This window comes from Rhinolophus sinicus, linkage group LG06 (assembly GCF_036562045.2).
Source record: "Rhinolophus sinicus isolate RSC01 linkage group LG06, ASM3656204v1, whole genome shotgun sequence".
Taxonomy (NCBI): domain Eukaryota; kingdom Metazoa; phylum Chordata; class Mammalia; order Chiroptera; family Rhinolophidae; genus Rhinolophus; species Rhinolophus sinicus.
In genome coordinates this window covers 21,342,287-21,355,239 of record NC_133756.1, presented here as the reverse complement: position 1 = coordinate 21,355,239, position 12,953 = coordinate 21,342,287, and the positions used below count along the sequence as shown (strand labels likewise).

At 33.6% G+C, this 12,953-nt stretch overlaps 1 protein-coding gene across 4 annotated transcripts in view; it reads left to right on the top strand.

Moving 5' to 3' along the window:
* The window catches only part of EPS15 (epidermal growth factor receptor pathway substrate 15), a 102,015-nt gene that overhangs the window by 23,704 nt on the left and 65,358 nt on the right, over positions 1 to 12,953 (top strand). For all 4 annotated transcript variants that reach the window (XM_074334711.1, XM_019742857.2, XM_019742856.2 and 1 more), the window contains exons 3-8: positions 2,037 to 2,126; positions 3,032 to 3,079; positions 6,006 to 6,101; positions 7,809 to 7,874; positions 8,996 to 9,121; positions 11,413 to 11,472. In XM_074334711.1, coding sequence (XP_074190812.1) covers positions 2,037 to 2,126; positions 3,032 to 3,079; positions 6,006 to 6,101; positions 7,809 to 7,874; positions 8,996 to 9,121; positions 11,413 to 11,472 — 486 coding nt within the window. The remainder of the gene's footprint in view (positions 1 to 2,036; positions 2,127 to 3,031; positions 3,080 to 6,005; positions 6,102 to 7,808; positions 7,875 to 8,995; positions 9,122 to 11,412; positions 11,473 to 12,953) is intronic.

The window sequence follows — 12,953 nt, the reverse complement described above, 5'->3', positions numbered from 1 at the left end:
CAGTAAATATAAATTTGAGTGATTTTATCTTATCTTGAGGTTTCCCATATCTGCTAAGTTTCCTAGCCTGCTAGGTGACCTTGCTTTACTATCTGAGAGACTGATTTGCAAGTTTTTTTGGGGAGGGCTTTGTAGACATTGGCTATACATAAAGTCAATCCTTGTTCCTTAATAGTGGCTTGTTCTGTCTGAATAAAACAGTCATTCTCAAACATGACATTGTTTTGTACAATCAATTTACTCAATGACATCCTGACAAAAAGGAGATCAAATTGTTATTTAACCTATGTAATAATAATTGTATTACCTCAAAAAGTAAGGTCATTCAGTTTAAGGATTTGTTTTTTAATTCTGAAGAGTCATTGAGAATCAGATACCATTGGAAGTTATTTCATTCACTTTACAAACACAGAGCCTACTAAAGTGAGGGTTAGAGATGATGTAAGAAGAAAAAGGGCTTTCCCACATACCCATTACAAAAAAGAATACTAGAAATAATATCAACAATATTCCAAGTAAATAACCATAATTAAATTTTCCTCAACAGTTCATTCAGTCTTGTGTAATTAATTCTTATTCTTCTGCATCTTGGATCAGAAGTCTGCTTTCATGAAATATATCTACTTCCGGACTGCAAAGAGTTACGGAAATTCTGACTTAGTCCACCAAGCAGTCTGAAAGTTGTCTGAATGATGTCAGTTGAGAAGTCTTTACCCAAAAGTCTGTATTATGAAGTGTTAAAAATTCAGAGTAGGGGGTATAGTCCTTTACATGAGGCTCTGAGACTCTTCGTAGATGACAGTTCTAGCTGGTAGCTTATGGCAGAGCCTTTAGGCAAACATCAGAGTAGACAGAAGCTGCCTATAGATAACATTGACTAAATGACTGTGTTTAATTTATTATAGTAACCAAAAGAATGGAAAATAATAAAATTCTTTATTAGAATACAGTGCATAAATATTTCATAAGAGTTTGATTAGTGTTTCCCAAGTGCCTCTATACTTAGACTATGTTGGAGGTAGCTGTTCCTTTTCCCCCCCACCGTGCTCAGGGAGGAAGGAAAGAAAAGGAGTCTGGAGAATTCCAGAGGCAGATTTCCCAACCCCTTTGTACTTCCTTATTGCTCCAAATTTGGATTAGGCAATTCTTTCTTTTTTGCTGAGTGCCTGATTTATCCTGTGTTCTAGCACTTGAAAGAAAGGGTTTCTCTTTTGCTTCTTTGCCAGGATTGGCCTGTCTGGAATGCTCTGTATATGTTTACATCAAGCATAATTTTTTAACTAAATTGGAAAAACAGCTAGCTCACCATATCCTAATATCATGTTATCTTTCCCATAACTTTTTAAAATTTACTTTTCATTTTTACAAATAGAACTTTAGGAAATCTTTACAAAAGTCAGAGTCATTATTTTTTTGAACTGTTTTTCTGTTCTTGGTGACCTCATTCTGTCTTAAAGGAAAGTCCCCTTCAGTTAAAATGATGTTTCCCTTAATGTGCTTTAGAAGCTTAAGTTTTTAAAAAGTTGAAGTTTATTGTGGAATCACTGCTGGTTTTAGAGCTGCTTTGGTTTTTTAATAAAGAGTTGCAGTTTCTAAGAGTAAGTATAAAAGCAGAAGTTAATGATTAAAGATGTTTGAAAAAACATATAACATATGCAGCTATTTTCATTTGTCAAAAGATTTCTCCAGGAAGTGCTGCCCCTTTTCTTCCTATTGGAATTTAAATGGAAGCTATAGAAAAGTTGGAGTCTGAGATATGTGTTAATGTTATGACTCCACTAATTTGCTGTACTTCCTCTGAGCTTCTCTCATTTGTATAATGGGTGTCATGAAAAACACTTTGTAAATGGCCAGTGCTGTTTAGATGGTACTCTCTACTCACATGGCTCTCCATATATTCCATGGCCTTAGTTGAGTCAGAAGATTCCCATTCTCTTTTGAAAAAGCCAGTTCCCAAAACACAATAAGAAAGGCGGGTAAATGATGGTAATTTTGTCTTTGTGTTTGTTGTCAGCTTACAGTTTGTATCTTTTCAGGTTGATACGGGCAATACTGGAAGAGTATTGGCTTCTGATGCTGCTGCTTTCCTGAAAAAATCAGGGCTTCCAGACCTGATACTTGGGAAGGTAGTATTTGTTCATTATAACTAGATTATAATGAATATTCAGTAGTGTAGATAAATTGTATGCAAATTCAGAAAGATACTATCAAGAAGCTTAGAAGTTAGAACTGAGTCATAGAAGCAGTTACAGTAATGAGATGGAGGGAATTTGTGGTATAGTGATTTACCCTTTTGAAAAATAAGGTGCTTTTTCACATTTTTAGAAAACATTATATTTTAGTAGGATGAATTGAGGAAGTAATAGTACATTTGGGTATTGTGGGGAGAAGCAGTACAAACTGAGAACCTTGCCACCCACTCAGAGAGTTGGCTGTATCCCTACTTCCTCTATTATAACTGTCTCTAAGTGTGTTTGATATGTGGTGAATAGAGTGGGGGATGAGAGGCTTAGGAAAGAGCACAAAGAGGTGGAAAGTCCCTCTCCTGTTGCTCTCTTGGTGAAGCCTTATACGTGATATTGATGTGTATTCAAAACCCTTAAATACTGTCATTAATAACTTAATTATTAAAAAATAAACATGAACTATTTCAACTTGCCCATAAGAAAGAATATCATTTTACGAAAGATCTAAAATCAAGGTAGTATGTTTTAGTAAAAAGAGTATTAGACTTGGAGTTTGAACCTGGGTTAATGTAAAAGGCGTTGGACTGGAAGTTAGAACCTGGTTTCAGTTCTTTCTCTGATGCCTTAAATGCTCTTGAGTAAGTCACTTAACTTCACTGGGCCTTCATATCTATGTTTAGGGTTGCACTAAATGATCTTTAAGGTTTCTGTCTACTTAATTCTATGAATCTCAAATCTGATTACCAAAGAGCATGAGGTTATAAATGGCAAGGATTTAATTTATCTTTAAGATTATTTTTGTTTAAAATACAAATTGATACTTTTTTTTTCCCCCTAAATTTCAGATTTGGGATTTAGCTGACACAGATGGCAAAGGTATCCTGAACAAACAAGTAAGATTCAGAGATTCATATGAAAAATTTTTTGAGTGATTCAGAATAAAAAATAGCCAGCAGTTTTTTGTATTTTTAAACTAAGAATTGCTTTTTTTACCAACATTAAAGTTTTGCAAGGGCAAGTGTCATAACAATGAAAATATTTCTAATCAGTAGACACTAAAGTTACTCATTCTCAAAGGATAGTATTAATTTGGTGACATTGTTCTCCTGGAGTATCTTAGTCTGTTCAGGCTGCTATAACAAAATACCGTTATTAGACTGGGTGGCTTCTAAACAGAAATGTATTGCTCGTAGTTCTAGAGGCTGGAAGTCTGAGATGAGGGTGCCAGCATGGTCAGGTAATTGCAGACTTCTTGTATCTGCACATAGTAGAAGGTGATATGGAGCTCTCTGGAGCTTCTTTTATAAGGCACGCATCCCATTCATGAGGACTCCACCCTGGCTTAAGTGTCTCCCAAAGGCTCTACCTCCTAATATCATCATCTTTGGGGGTTAGGATTTCTACATAAGAATTTTGGGGGACATCATGCAATAGCATGGAATTTTTTTTTTTCAGTCTTTCAGAGAGATTTTGCTCTTTGTATCTTATCAATTAAATTTCTTACATGTACAGAGTTTATAAATAAATGTGGATTTTATTAGTTAAGTGTTAGATGGTGTTGCCGTGTACATTTGAAAGGAAATTCTTGGCTAATCAAACCTGAGTATTCTGCTCTAGGTCTTACCAATGACATATACACTAAAAATGGTTTACAGGCTAGATCCAGACATATGTGAAAATGGTTGCGTGTGTTGGACACCATTAGTGTACATTGAAGTTCTGCTTGTTGGGGATGGGTTTCCGAATTCTATACGATTGAGTTCAGAGCTTGCTACATGCTGATACATCGGTTGAGCACGGCTACTCAAAGCTAATTCCCACCCTTTGGGGATAGCTGAAGCAGGATCAAACTCAGAAAAGGGATGGGAAAAAGATTGGTAAGAGATTCAGAACACCCAGTCTCTTAATTAAGATTCCGGGCTAGATTGTAGTCCCCATTGGAGTGTCTGGGCAGAAGGGCCATTTTGGTACAGTGGAGACATAGGAGTGCTAAATTCCTTTGGGCACCTAGGATGCTCTGCACTCAGTCAGCAAATATTTGTTGAATACCTGTTTTGAGCTAGGCTCTGGAAGTACACAGGTGAACATGACAGATGTGGTTCCTATCATCATGAGTTTACCATTTAATCACTTCTTCCCTGATATTCCTGGACTTTGAATCTTGAGTTCAAGTTGTCTTTGTTACATGTAGGTAGCTGGATTTATGCGTCTGTAGTTAAACTTTGATGTTTGCATTGGAGAAATAGATTTTTTAATTAACATATGAAAGAAAGAAAAAAGAAACCAATACTTATTGGTACTCTATGTACCAAACATACAGTAGGTACTTGCCTCCTATTGTATGGTTTTTATTTTGTTCCTCATAATACATTGCAAGGTAGGTATTAGCCCCTCCTTTATGAAAGAGTTTTATTTAACTTGCCCATGGCCTCATAACTTTTAAGTAGTAGAACTAGAATTTATTGAAGGACTGTTTCACTTCAGAGCCCATGTATACTGTGGGAATGGACCTAATTGAGGAGTTGAATCTCATATAGAATGAGAAGAGACAGAGGGTTAATGTTGGAATACTTAGAATATATTCTACGATGCCAGCATTTGAAGGTTGGAGGAGGCATTGACTCTGGTAGCAGAGAATTAAGGTGAGAGGAGAACTAAGAGGCTTTATGAAGCCATGTTGGTGGAGGAGAGGAGAGCTTCAGGGAAGGATCAGACTTTCCAGCCTGCCAAAAGAACCAATAGGATGAGGTTTTTTTGTTTTTTTTTAAAGAGTCTATTGTATTTGGTAGGTGGGATATTATTTGTGGTAATATAGTGGGTAGTTTGTCTAGCTAATGATGGGAGTTGAAGTCAGAATGCATAGGAACTTGTGGAGTGAATCAAAAGAGAAGTAGAGATCTTGAAATAACATTTTTTCAAGAAATTTATGAGTGAAGGCAAGATATTGTATAAAGCAGACAACGTGCAAGTTTCTAAGAATAGGTTATGAATTGGGTAAGAAGGGTGTAGGTGAGAATAGGAGGTTTGAGAAAAGTAATGAAGGATTGATTGTGTCAGCAACTATACTAGAGAGTATTGACAAGTTGCAAGTTATAACTGGAATAAGGCTTTTGTTGTCTATTCCCAGACCTCTGACTTTAATTCACAGCAGTGGAAAACCAGTTGCTTCAGCAACTTTGCATTTATTTATTAAATTTTGGACTGTGAATTCAAATGCCAAAAATCCAAGGACCTTTGGGAGAGATTTATAAGTATTTTGAAGTCAAGTAGTTATATAATTATTTTAGATGCTGTTTAGTTATCCTCTATAGCTTTTCTGAAATAGCAATGATTGAGTCACTTGAATGACTGATCTGGTTTCAAAACTTACAATATTATATCCAGAGATGACTTTTGGTAACATTTAGGTATTATTTTCTCCTAGGACTTCTTTTAGATTTTTTTCTCACTTAAATAATAAAAAGCATTTCTTAACAAATATTCTTTAAAGCATGTTTATTAATTTCGTTCAATTTCCACCATCTGTATGTATCACAATTTATTTAAATATCTTTCCATTTATATTAACACTTTTTTGCTATTTATAATGTTAGGAATGTCTTTGTACATAGATCTCTTAGTTTTGAAGCGTTTTTCAAACAAATGTGCTGTTACATTTGTTGCTACATGAAAACCTTGGAGTAATTATTAAGTGTTTTGTAATTTCAGATTATAAGTATGTGTGTGGATGGATGGATGGATGGATAGATGGATGGATGGATAGATACATGGATGGATGGGGAGATAGATAATGCTCTTATTCATATTTTTCTTTCTCAGGAATTCTTTGTTGCTTTGCGTCTTGTGGCATGTGCCCAGAATGGATTGGAGGTTGCACTGAGTAGCTTGAACCTGGCTGTTCCTCCACCAAGATTTGTAAGAAATGCTTTAATATTTAAATTTTATTTAATTAAAAATAAATGATAACACATGATTTAAAAGTTAAAATTACTGTATTAAAAAAAATTCTCCCGTCACCTAACTACCTTATTTTCTTTCTTAATGGCTACTACTGTTTAACTAGTTTCTTCTGTGTCCTTCCAGACTTATTATATGTGTACTTAAAGAAACATAAATACCCATTTCCTCATTTTATATTAACTGTAGCAAACTCTACACATGATTCTGTACCTTATTATTATTATTTTTTGATTCTGTACCTTATTTTAATAACTTAATATGTTTTGGAGATCTTTATGTATCATTACATAAAAGCTTCCTCATTCTTCTTTATAGCTGCATACTATTTCACTGCTTCTATTTACCATGATTTATTTAATTTCCTATTGATAGACTTTTAGCTTGTCTCTAATCTTTTATTTTTAAAAATCCTTCAATGAATAATAACCTTGAATATATATCATTTTCCATGTGCAGAAAAGTATTTGTATATGTAGATTCTCAGAAGTGGAATTACTGTTTCAAAAGTTTGTGCATTTGTAATTTTCACATATAATAGCAACATGTCTTCCAGAGTGGTTGTACTGGTTTACACTCCCACCAGCAATTGGTTGAGTGCATTTTTGCTAACATACCATTGTCAAACTTTGGGTCCTTGTCATTTTTGATAGGTGACAAATGGAATGTAAGTGGTTTTATTTATCCTTTTGGTTTTATGGAATGAGGTTGAATAGTTTTTCTCATGCTTATGATCCATTTACATTGCCTTTATGTGAAATTTCTGTTTATGGCCTTTGTTTACTTTTCTTGGGTTTTTGGTCTTTTTCTTATTGAATTCTAGAGGCTCTTTATATATTTAGAAACAGCTCTTTGTCTATATGAGTTGCAAATATTTTTTTCCCATTTTGTCATTTGTCTTTTGACTTGGTGGTTGTTGTTTTTTTCCATAAATAAGTTTTTTTATGTAAATGAATTATTAGGACTAAAAGTTTTTCCTGGTTCCTTTTTCACATTTATGTTAGTCCTGATATAAGGTATGAGTATGGATTCTAATTATGTTTTTTCAAGATGGCTACTTTAAATTCAATATTTTAAAAGTTTTTGGTCTGAATATTATGAAATTTAACTTCAGTTTTGAGGATTTTCTGCACTTCTAAGTTTAGGTATGGAATCATGGAGTCAGAAAGTTAATATAGGGATTTGTTGCCTAACTATATTATTATAAAAATTTTTCAAATTCTTCTGTCTCTACAAGTAGATAAACAGAATTACTTAGGCATGCTATTGATAGATTTACGAACTTGTAACTTAGAACTCTTAAGTTCAGTTCTTGTCCCAGTCTGCTTTTCTTAATAGTGTTGGGAAAAGTCATCAGTTAACAGGGCCATAAATATTTTTGTTACATTCAGGTGTCTTTATCTCAGTTGTAATAGGTTTCTTCTAGAATACTTATATATTTTAGTGCTCCACAATCATTTGTGCAGCTAACTCAGCAAACTCAATTTTTGTTTCATTTGTACTTAGATGAAGGTCTAATAGAATTAATGTAAAATAGTGTCCTGTGTTCATTGAGATCCAGCATTTTGTATGAATGTATTTAAATCCGAAGACCACTTTTTCTTCATTGTTTATTGATATGAGGATTTCAACCCTTGATATCCTGTCCTATATTTTCCTTTTTAGCATGATACCAGTAGTCCCTTGTTAGTCAGTGGAACCTCTGCAACTGAGCTTCCATGGGCAGTAAAAGTAAGTAAAATTTGTAACTATTCTCTCCTTACCTCTACTTTACTTCCACATAATGCTCTCTCCCTACTTCCAAGATATATTGTAATCTTCATTAGACTTTCATTTTTCACTGTTGGGGAAATACTGGGACCAGACATTTTTGGAGGGATCTTATAACTTGTCAATCATTTTGTGACAATTAATATTGGCTTAATCTCATTTCAGTTATAGTGTAAACTGAAAATGGTAATGTCATAATCCTGTATTAATTAAATTTTTGATGAATCAGCAGTTTACCCCACTTGTATTATTTCTTGAAAACTCTTTAAATAGATATTCTTTTTATGGCTCTAAAACGAAAATTCTTAATGAAATTTTTTTCTGAAATGGTTATTTTGCTTTCTAGTTATTTGGAGACATCACACTGGTTATCGCTATTTTATCAGATTTTTAAAATTATAATCTTAAAATAGAATATAGCAAATCAAATGACCTTTAATAAATGTGTGGTTTTGTCAGAAAGCTGTTTTTGTTTGTATGTCTATTTAAAAAGTAGAGGGATTGGCCTTGACTGGACAAATTATGAACGATAATTTTTTTTTATGTTATACAAGTAACTTTATACAAGTAAGTATTTTAGAAAATTCTATTTTATTGATAAGAAAAAGAAATCTTGCTCTGGGAAAAATGGGAGAAACTTCATGTTTATTCCTATGGTAGTGATTTTCTTTTTAAAATTTGTTGGAGCTTGAAATGTTACTAACACCATGTTTAGAAAGTCATAGAATGTCACTAATTAGTTATGTTCTTATATAAAAGTTACTCCCTTGCTATCGATCTGTTTAAGTGAGAGGGTTGGACTAGGTACTCTTCTCAAAGCCCTTCTATCACTGAAATCTTTTGATTCTAACCTAACAGTAGAAATGCAAAGACAGTGTTCCAGCTACAAAAGGAACAGAGGGGATACTGAACTATTCAGTGGAGTAACTTCAATTATTGTTTACTATGTTTTGATAAAAGTGAAAAATGTTTTTTAAATGTGATTTAAAAAAAATTCTTTGTTCTTTGAGAGCTTGGTTTTTATAACTGCAGTTAAATCCTTTTCACTATTGTTTTAACTTGTGATCTTTTTTATATTATAGTCTGAAGATAAGGTCAAATATGATGCAATTTTTGATAGTTTAAGCCCAGTAAATGGATTTCTGTCTGGTGATAAAGTGAAACCAGTGTTGCTCAACTCTAAGTTACCTGTGGATATCCTTGGAAGAGTAAGATACTATTAAATTCTAAGTGTGATTTTTATGTATTTTAATTTTTTATCTACCAGGAGCATTTACAGCTTGTTGTTAAAAAATGTACAGATCGTATTTTGAAGTTGTATTATTACAAATTTTTTTTGTGCTCTGACTTTATATATATAAAATCACTGCCAATTTATTTCTTTATTTGGTTATTCCCTCTAAAATATGAATATTTGAAATTAGCTGTATCTATAAGCCCCTTAAATAGGTCCTATTTTTCTTTGTGCTATATCCTCTGATCTTCCAATTCCTTGACTTAATTTCCAGAGACCATCAGTATTTTACACCTGTCACCTCCTTCATGGCTGTATCATGGGGCCTTGTCATAAGGAATAGTTTCTTTGAAATCATAAATTCTGTTCTCTAAAGAGAACTTCCTGTCTTTCTAGATCTCTTTCCTAGATACTTGCAAGATTAATTCTTTGACTTCATTAACACCTTTAAGTATCAGACTCCTTAACTTTCCCCATCTTTTGAATTTACTTTTTTCTTCATCCAACTTGGGTCTTGTGGTCTACACTGTCATGTTGGTATCCTTAGCACCATTTACCATGTTTTCTAACTTCTCTCCTGCCTGGTGATAATCCAACTAAAATGAAGTTAATTACCTATCTTCTCTGTGGTTGCATATGCACTACTGAGAAAGTCTTACAAAGATTGTTATCAGAATTTCATGATCACCAATTTCAGGTGGGTTTTCCTTACTGCCATCTACTCTTGTGCTGTTTCCATGGTGATTTCTGTGTACTACTCTTCATATTTCAAACCTTATCTACTCTCAATAAACCTCCAGCTCTTTCTTTAATCAGACTATGTAGTATAGTCAAATGCTATGTAGCAGGTCGAATCGTGGCTGCACCACTTCTTAGCTTTGTGACCCTGGGCAAATAATTAGAAAATCATGTCTCAGTTTTCTAATCTTTAAAATTAGTGTGATTCCTGGTTTATAGGGTTGTGTTGTAGGGATTAAATGTGATAACATATGTAAAATACTTAACATAGTGCTTGGTACATCTATTTGAATGCTAGCTGCCATGATAGTATCAGCTACCACCACACCACCAGCAGTAGTAGCACTGGATCAGTGTTGTGTAGATTAGGTGCTCAAAAAATACTAATTTAAAAGCCGATTTTCTAGTATTGTTTCCCACTAATCATTTTTCTACAGTGTGGTCAGTGTCAGATTTCTAAAATATAAAAATAATCCTTATTTTTTTACTTAAAACTAACCCTCTTAGTAGCTTCCCATTGCATTTAGGGTAAAGTCCAAACTTGTGTCAAAGCATTTAATGGCCAGGCACTTGCTTATCTCCACTCCTGTCTCTCACCAGCACACTTTTGATTCCAGCTCCAAGTAAGATTTTGTGAGATGACTGAACTATCTTCTTTTTAAGGATTTAACATAGTAATATAGCTGGTATAAAGCTGTGGAATTTACTCTAGATTTAGATCAAGTCTACCAGGGCCTTTTAGATTTTATTTTTTCTTTGTAAGCCCTGCACATTAGCTGGTTAATGATTCAGAATACAGTATTCATTGCATATTTCTTTTAGTTGATTAGAGATTCTATAGTGTAGGGAAAACAATAAGGGACTTAATTGGAAGTCTTCACATTGAAAACTGATTCTGTTGCTCAGTGATTGTTTCATGATCCTAGATAAGTCCTGTAGCCTCATGTGTAAAACAGGATTGATAAATACCACATGGAATTGTTGCATGAATTAACTGAGATGATGTTTGTAAAGAGCATTGTAGTTGTCTAAAGTATTGTCTAAAGAATTAGTCTTTTTTTTTTTTTTTTAACTTTTATTTATTTAAGTGTGTCTTTCCAGGACCCATCAGCTCCAAGTCAAGTAGTTATTTGGATCTAGTTGTAGAGGACGCAGTTCACAGTGGCCCATGTGGGGATCAAACCGGCAACCTTGTTGTTAGGAGCACCACGCTCTAACCAACTGAGCTAACCGGCTGCCCCCGTATAATTATTTTCTTACTTGAGAGGAAGAAACTATTTTTTAAAAATTTGTAAAGGAATTTCTATTTTAAAAAATACTTGGTGTTAAGAATTATTCTTTTTACAGTAATGTTAGCAGGGCATATAATATAAGAGTGATATACTAAAATGATCAGCATAATTGAAATTTCTCAGAGAAATAGATATTATAATGTTTAGGTGAAACTTTTACCCCCCTGTATGTATTTGGTGTATACATGTAGCCCATGAAATGAAAGAACATCAATCTTTCTCAAATCTTTTTAAGGTTTGGGAGTTGAGTGATATTGACCACGATGGAATGCTTGACAGAGATGAATTTGCAGTTGTAAGTAGCCTAATGCTCTTAAAATCTTCAACATTGTAATGGTTTTCTCAAGGAAAATTGCCCCTTTTGGTCCATCCTTCGAGGAAAACTATATTCCCTCAAGATTGTTGGCATGAATATTTTTACTTAGAATTTGTAGCTAATCAATAAATATTTTTAAACAAATGGATAATAGGCAATGTATGTTTTTGCCATCTTCATTTTATTCAACTTTAAGGTACATATGAATATATGCTTTGGATAATGCACTGTAAAGATGCTGAGTAGTATTATCTTTTGTATCCCAGCTTGACCAGGCACCTCAGTCCCTGCTTCTGCTATGGAATAATTTTACTTCAAATATACCCCTAAGTTTTCACATTTATTTAATTAAAGGGGAACACAAATAACACTTTAGTTTCACCTCATTTATGTAGGCAGAGAGTTTTGACATCTTTTCTGAAGACATGTTATCCTTAGTAAATGGATAGTTAATTCCAAATAGAGTTGTATTCATCTCTTCCTTAAAAGCTGGATAAAATTCTGCTGTGAAATTATTAATGGTAAATCTCTAATCCCCCCTTTAATCTCTTATTTGGAAATTAGTCTGTTCAAATTTTGTCTCTCTATTTTGCTAAGGAATTATCCATTTTTTGACTTTCAAACTTATTGCCACAGATTTATTTGCATTATTTGCATTATCTTTTAATTTATTTGCATTATCTTTTAATCTCTTTCTTGAGGAAAATTCTTGGTTTGGGTCAAATAGTTAAATGTGGTCCCAAGACAAAAAGCATCAGCATCACCTGGGAACTTAGAAATGCAGATTTGTCGGCCCAACTCCAGACTTACGGATTCTAGAACTCTGGGGAAGCAGGGCCCAGAAATCTGTGCTTTATCAAGCTGTCCAGGTAATTCTGATGCCTGCTACAATTTGGGTACCAATGGGTTAAAGGTTGGTTTTATTGTTTGTAGAGGAGAGCATGGTATTGTAAAATTACATGTATGTGTGCTCCCAATAAAGCTGATAATCTGGAAAAAAGAGCTTTGTAGTCAGAAGATCGTGGTTTGAACCTTACTCTATCACTTCTTAAAAACATATCAGACAAGTTACTTAGCATCTCTTAGCCTCAGTTTCTTCATTTGTAAAATGATATTAGTAATCACAGAAATCATGGATCACTGTTATATTAGGTGTCCAATAAATACTGATTTGAAAGCCCCACAAAACTTAGAATTAGAAGCAAACTTCTTTTTAGGGAGAATTGTCATTCTTATGGAAGAAAAAAATTAAGGATATTCAAGCTTCCTCTCAGTTGTTGTTGGAGTCTTTTTGGAGGTTCCAAGTTGCTACGAGTAATTTCATATGCTTGAAAATAGTCGTGGAAAATTTTCATCTCTTGAAAGTCTTGAAGGTACCTTGGATTCAGAATGGAAAGGATATCCTGGGACAATCTATAGTTTTTTGTTTAACCGTCTAGAATTTCTTGATGTAAATATAA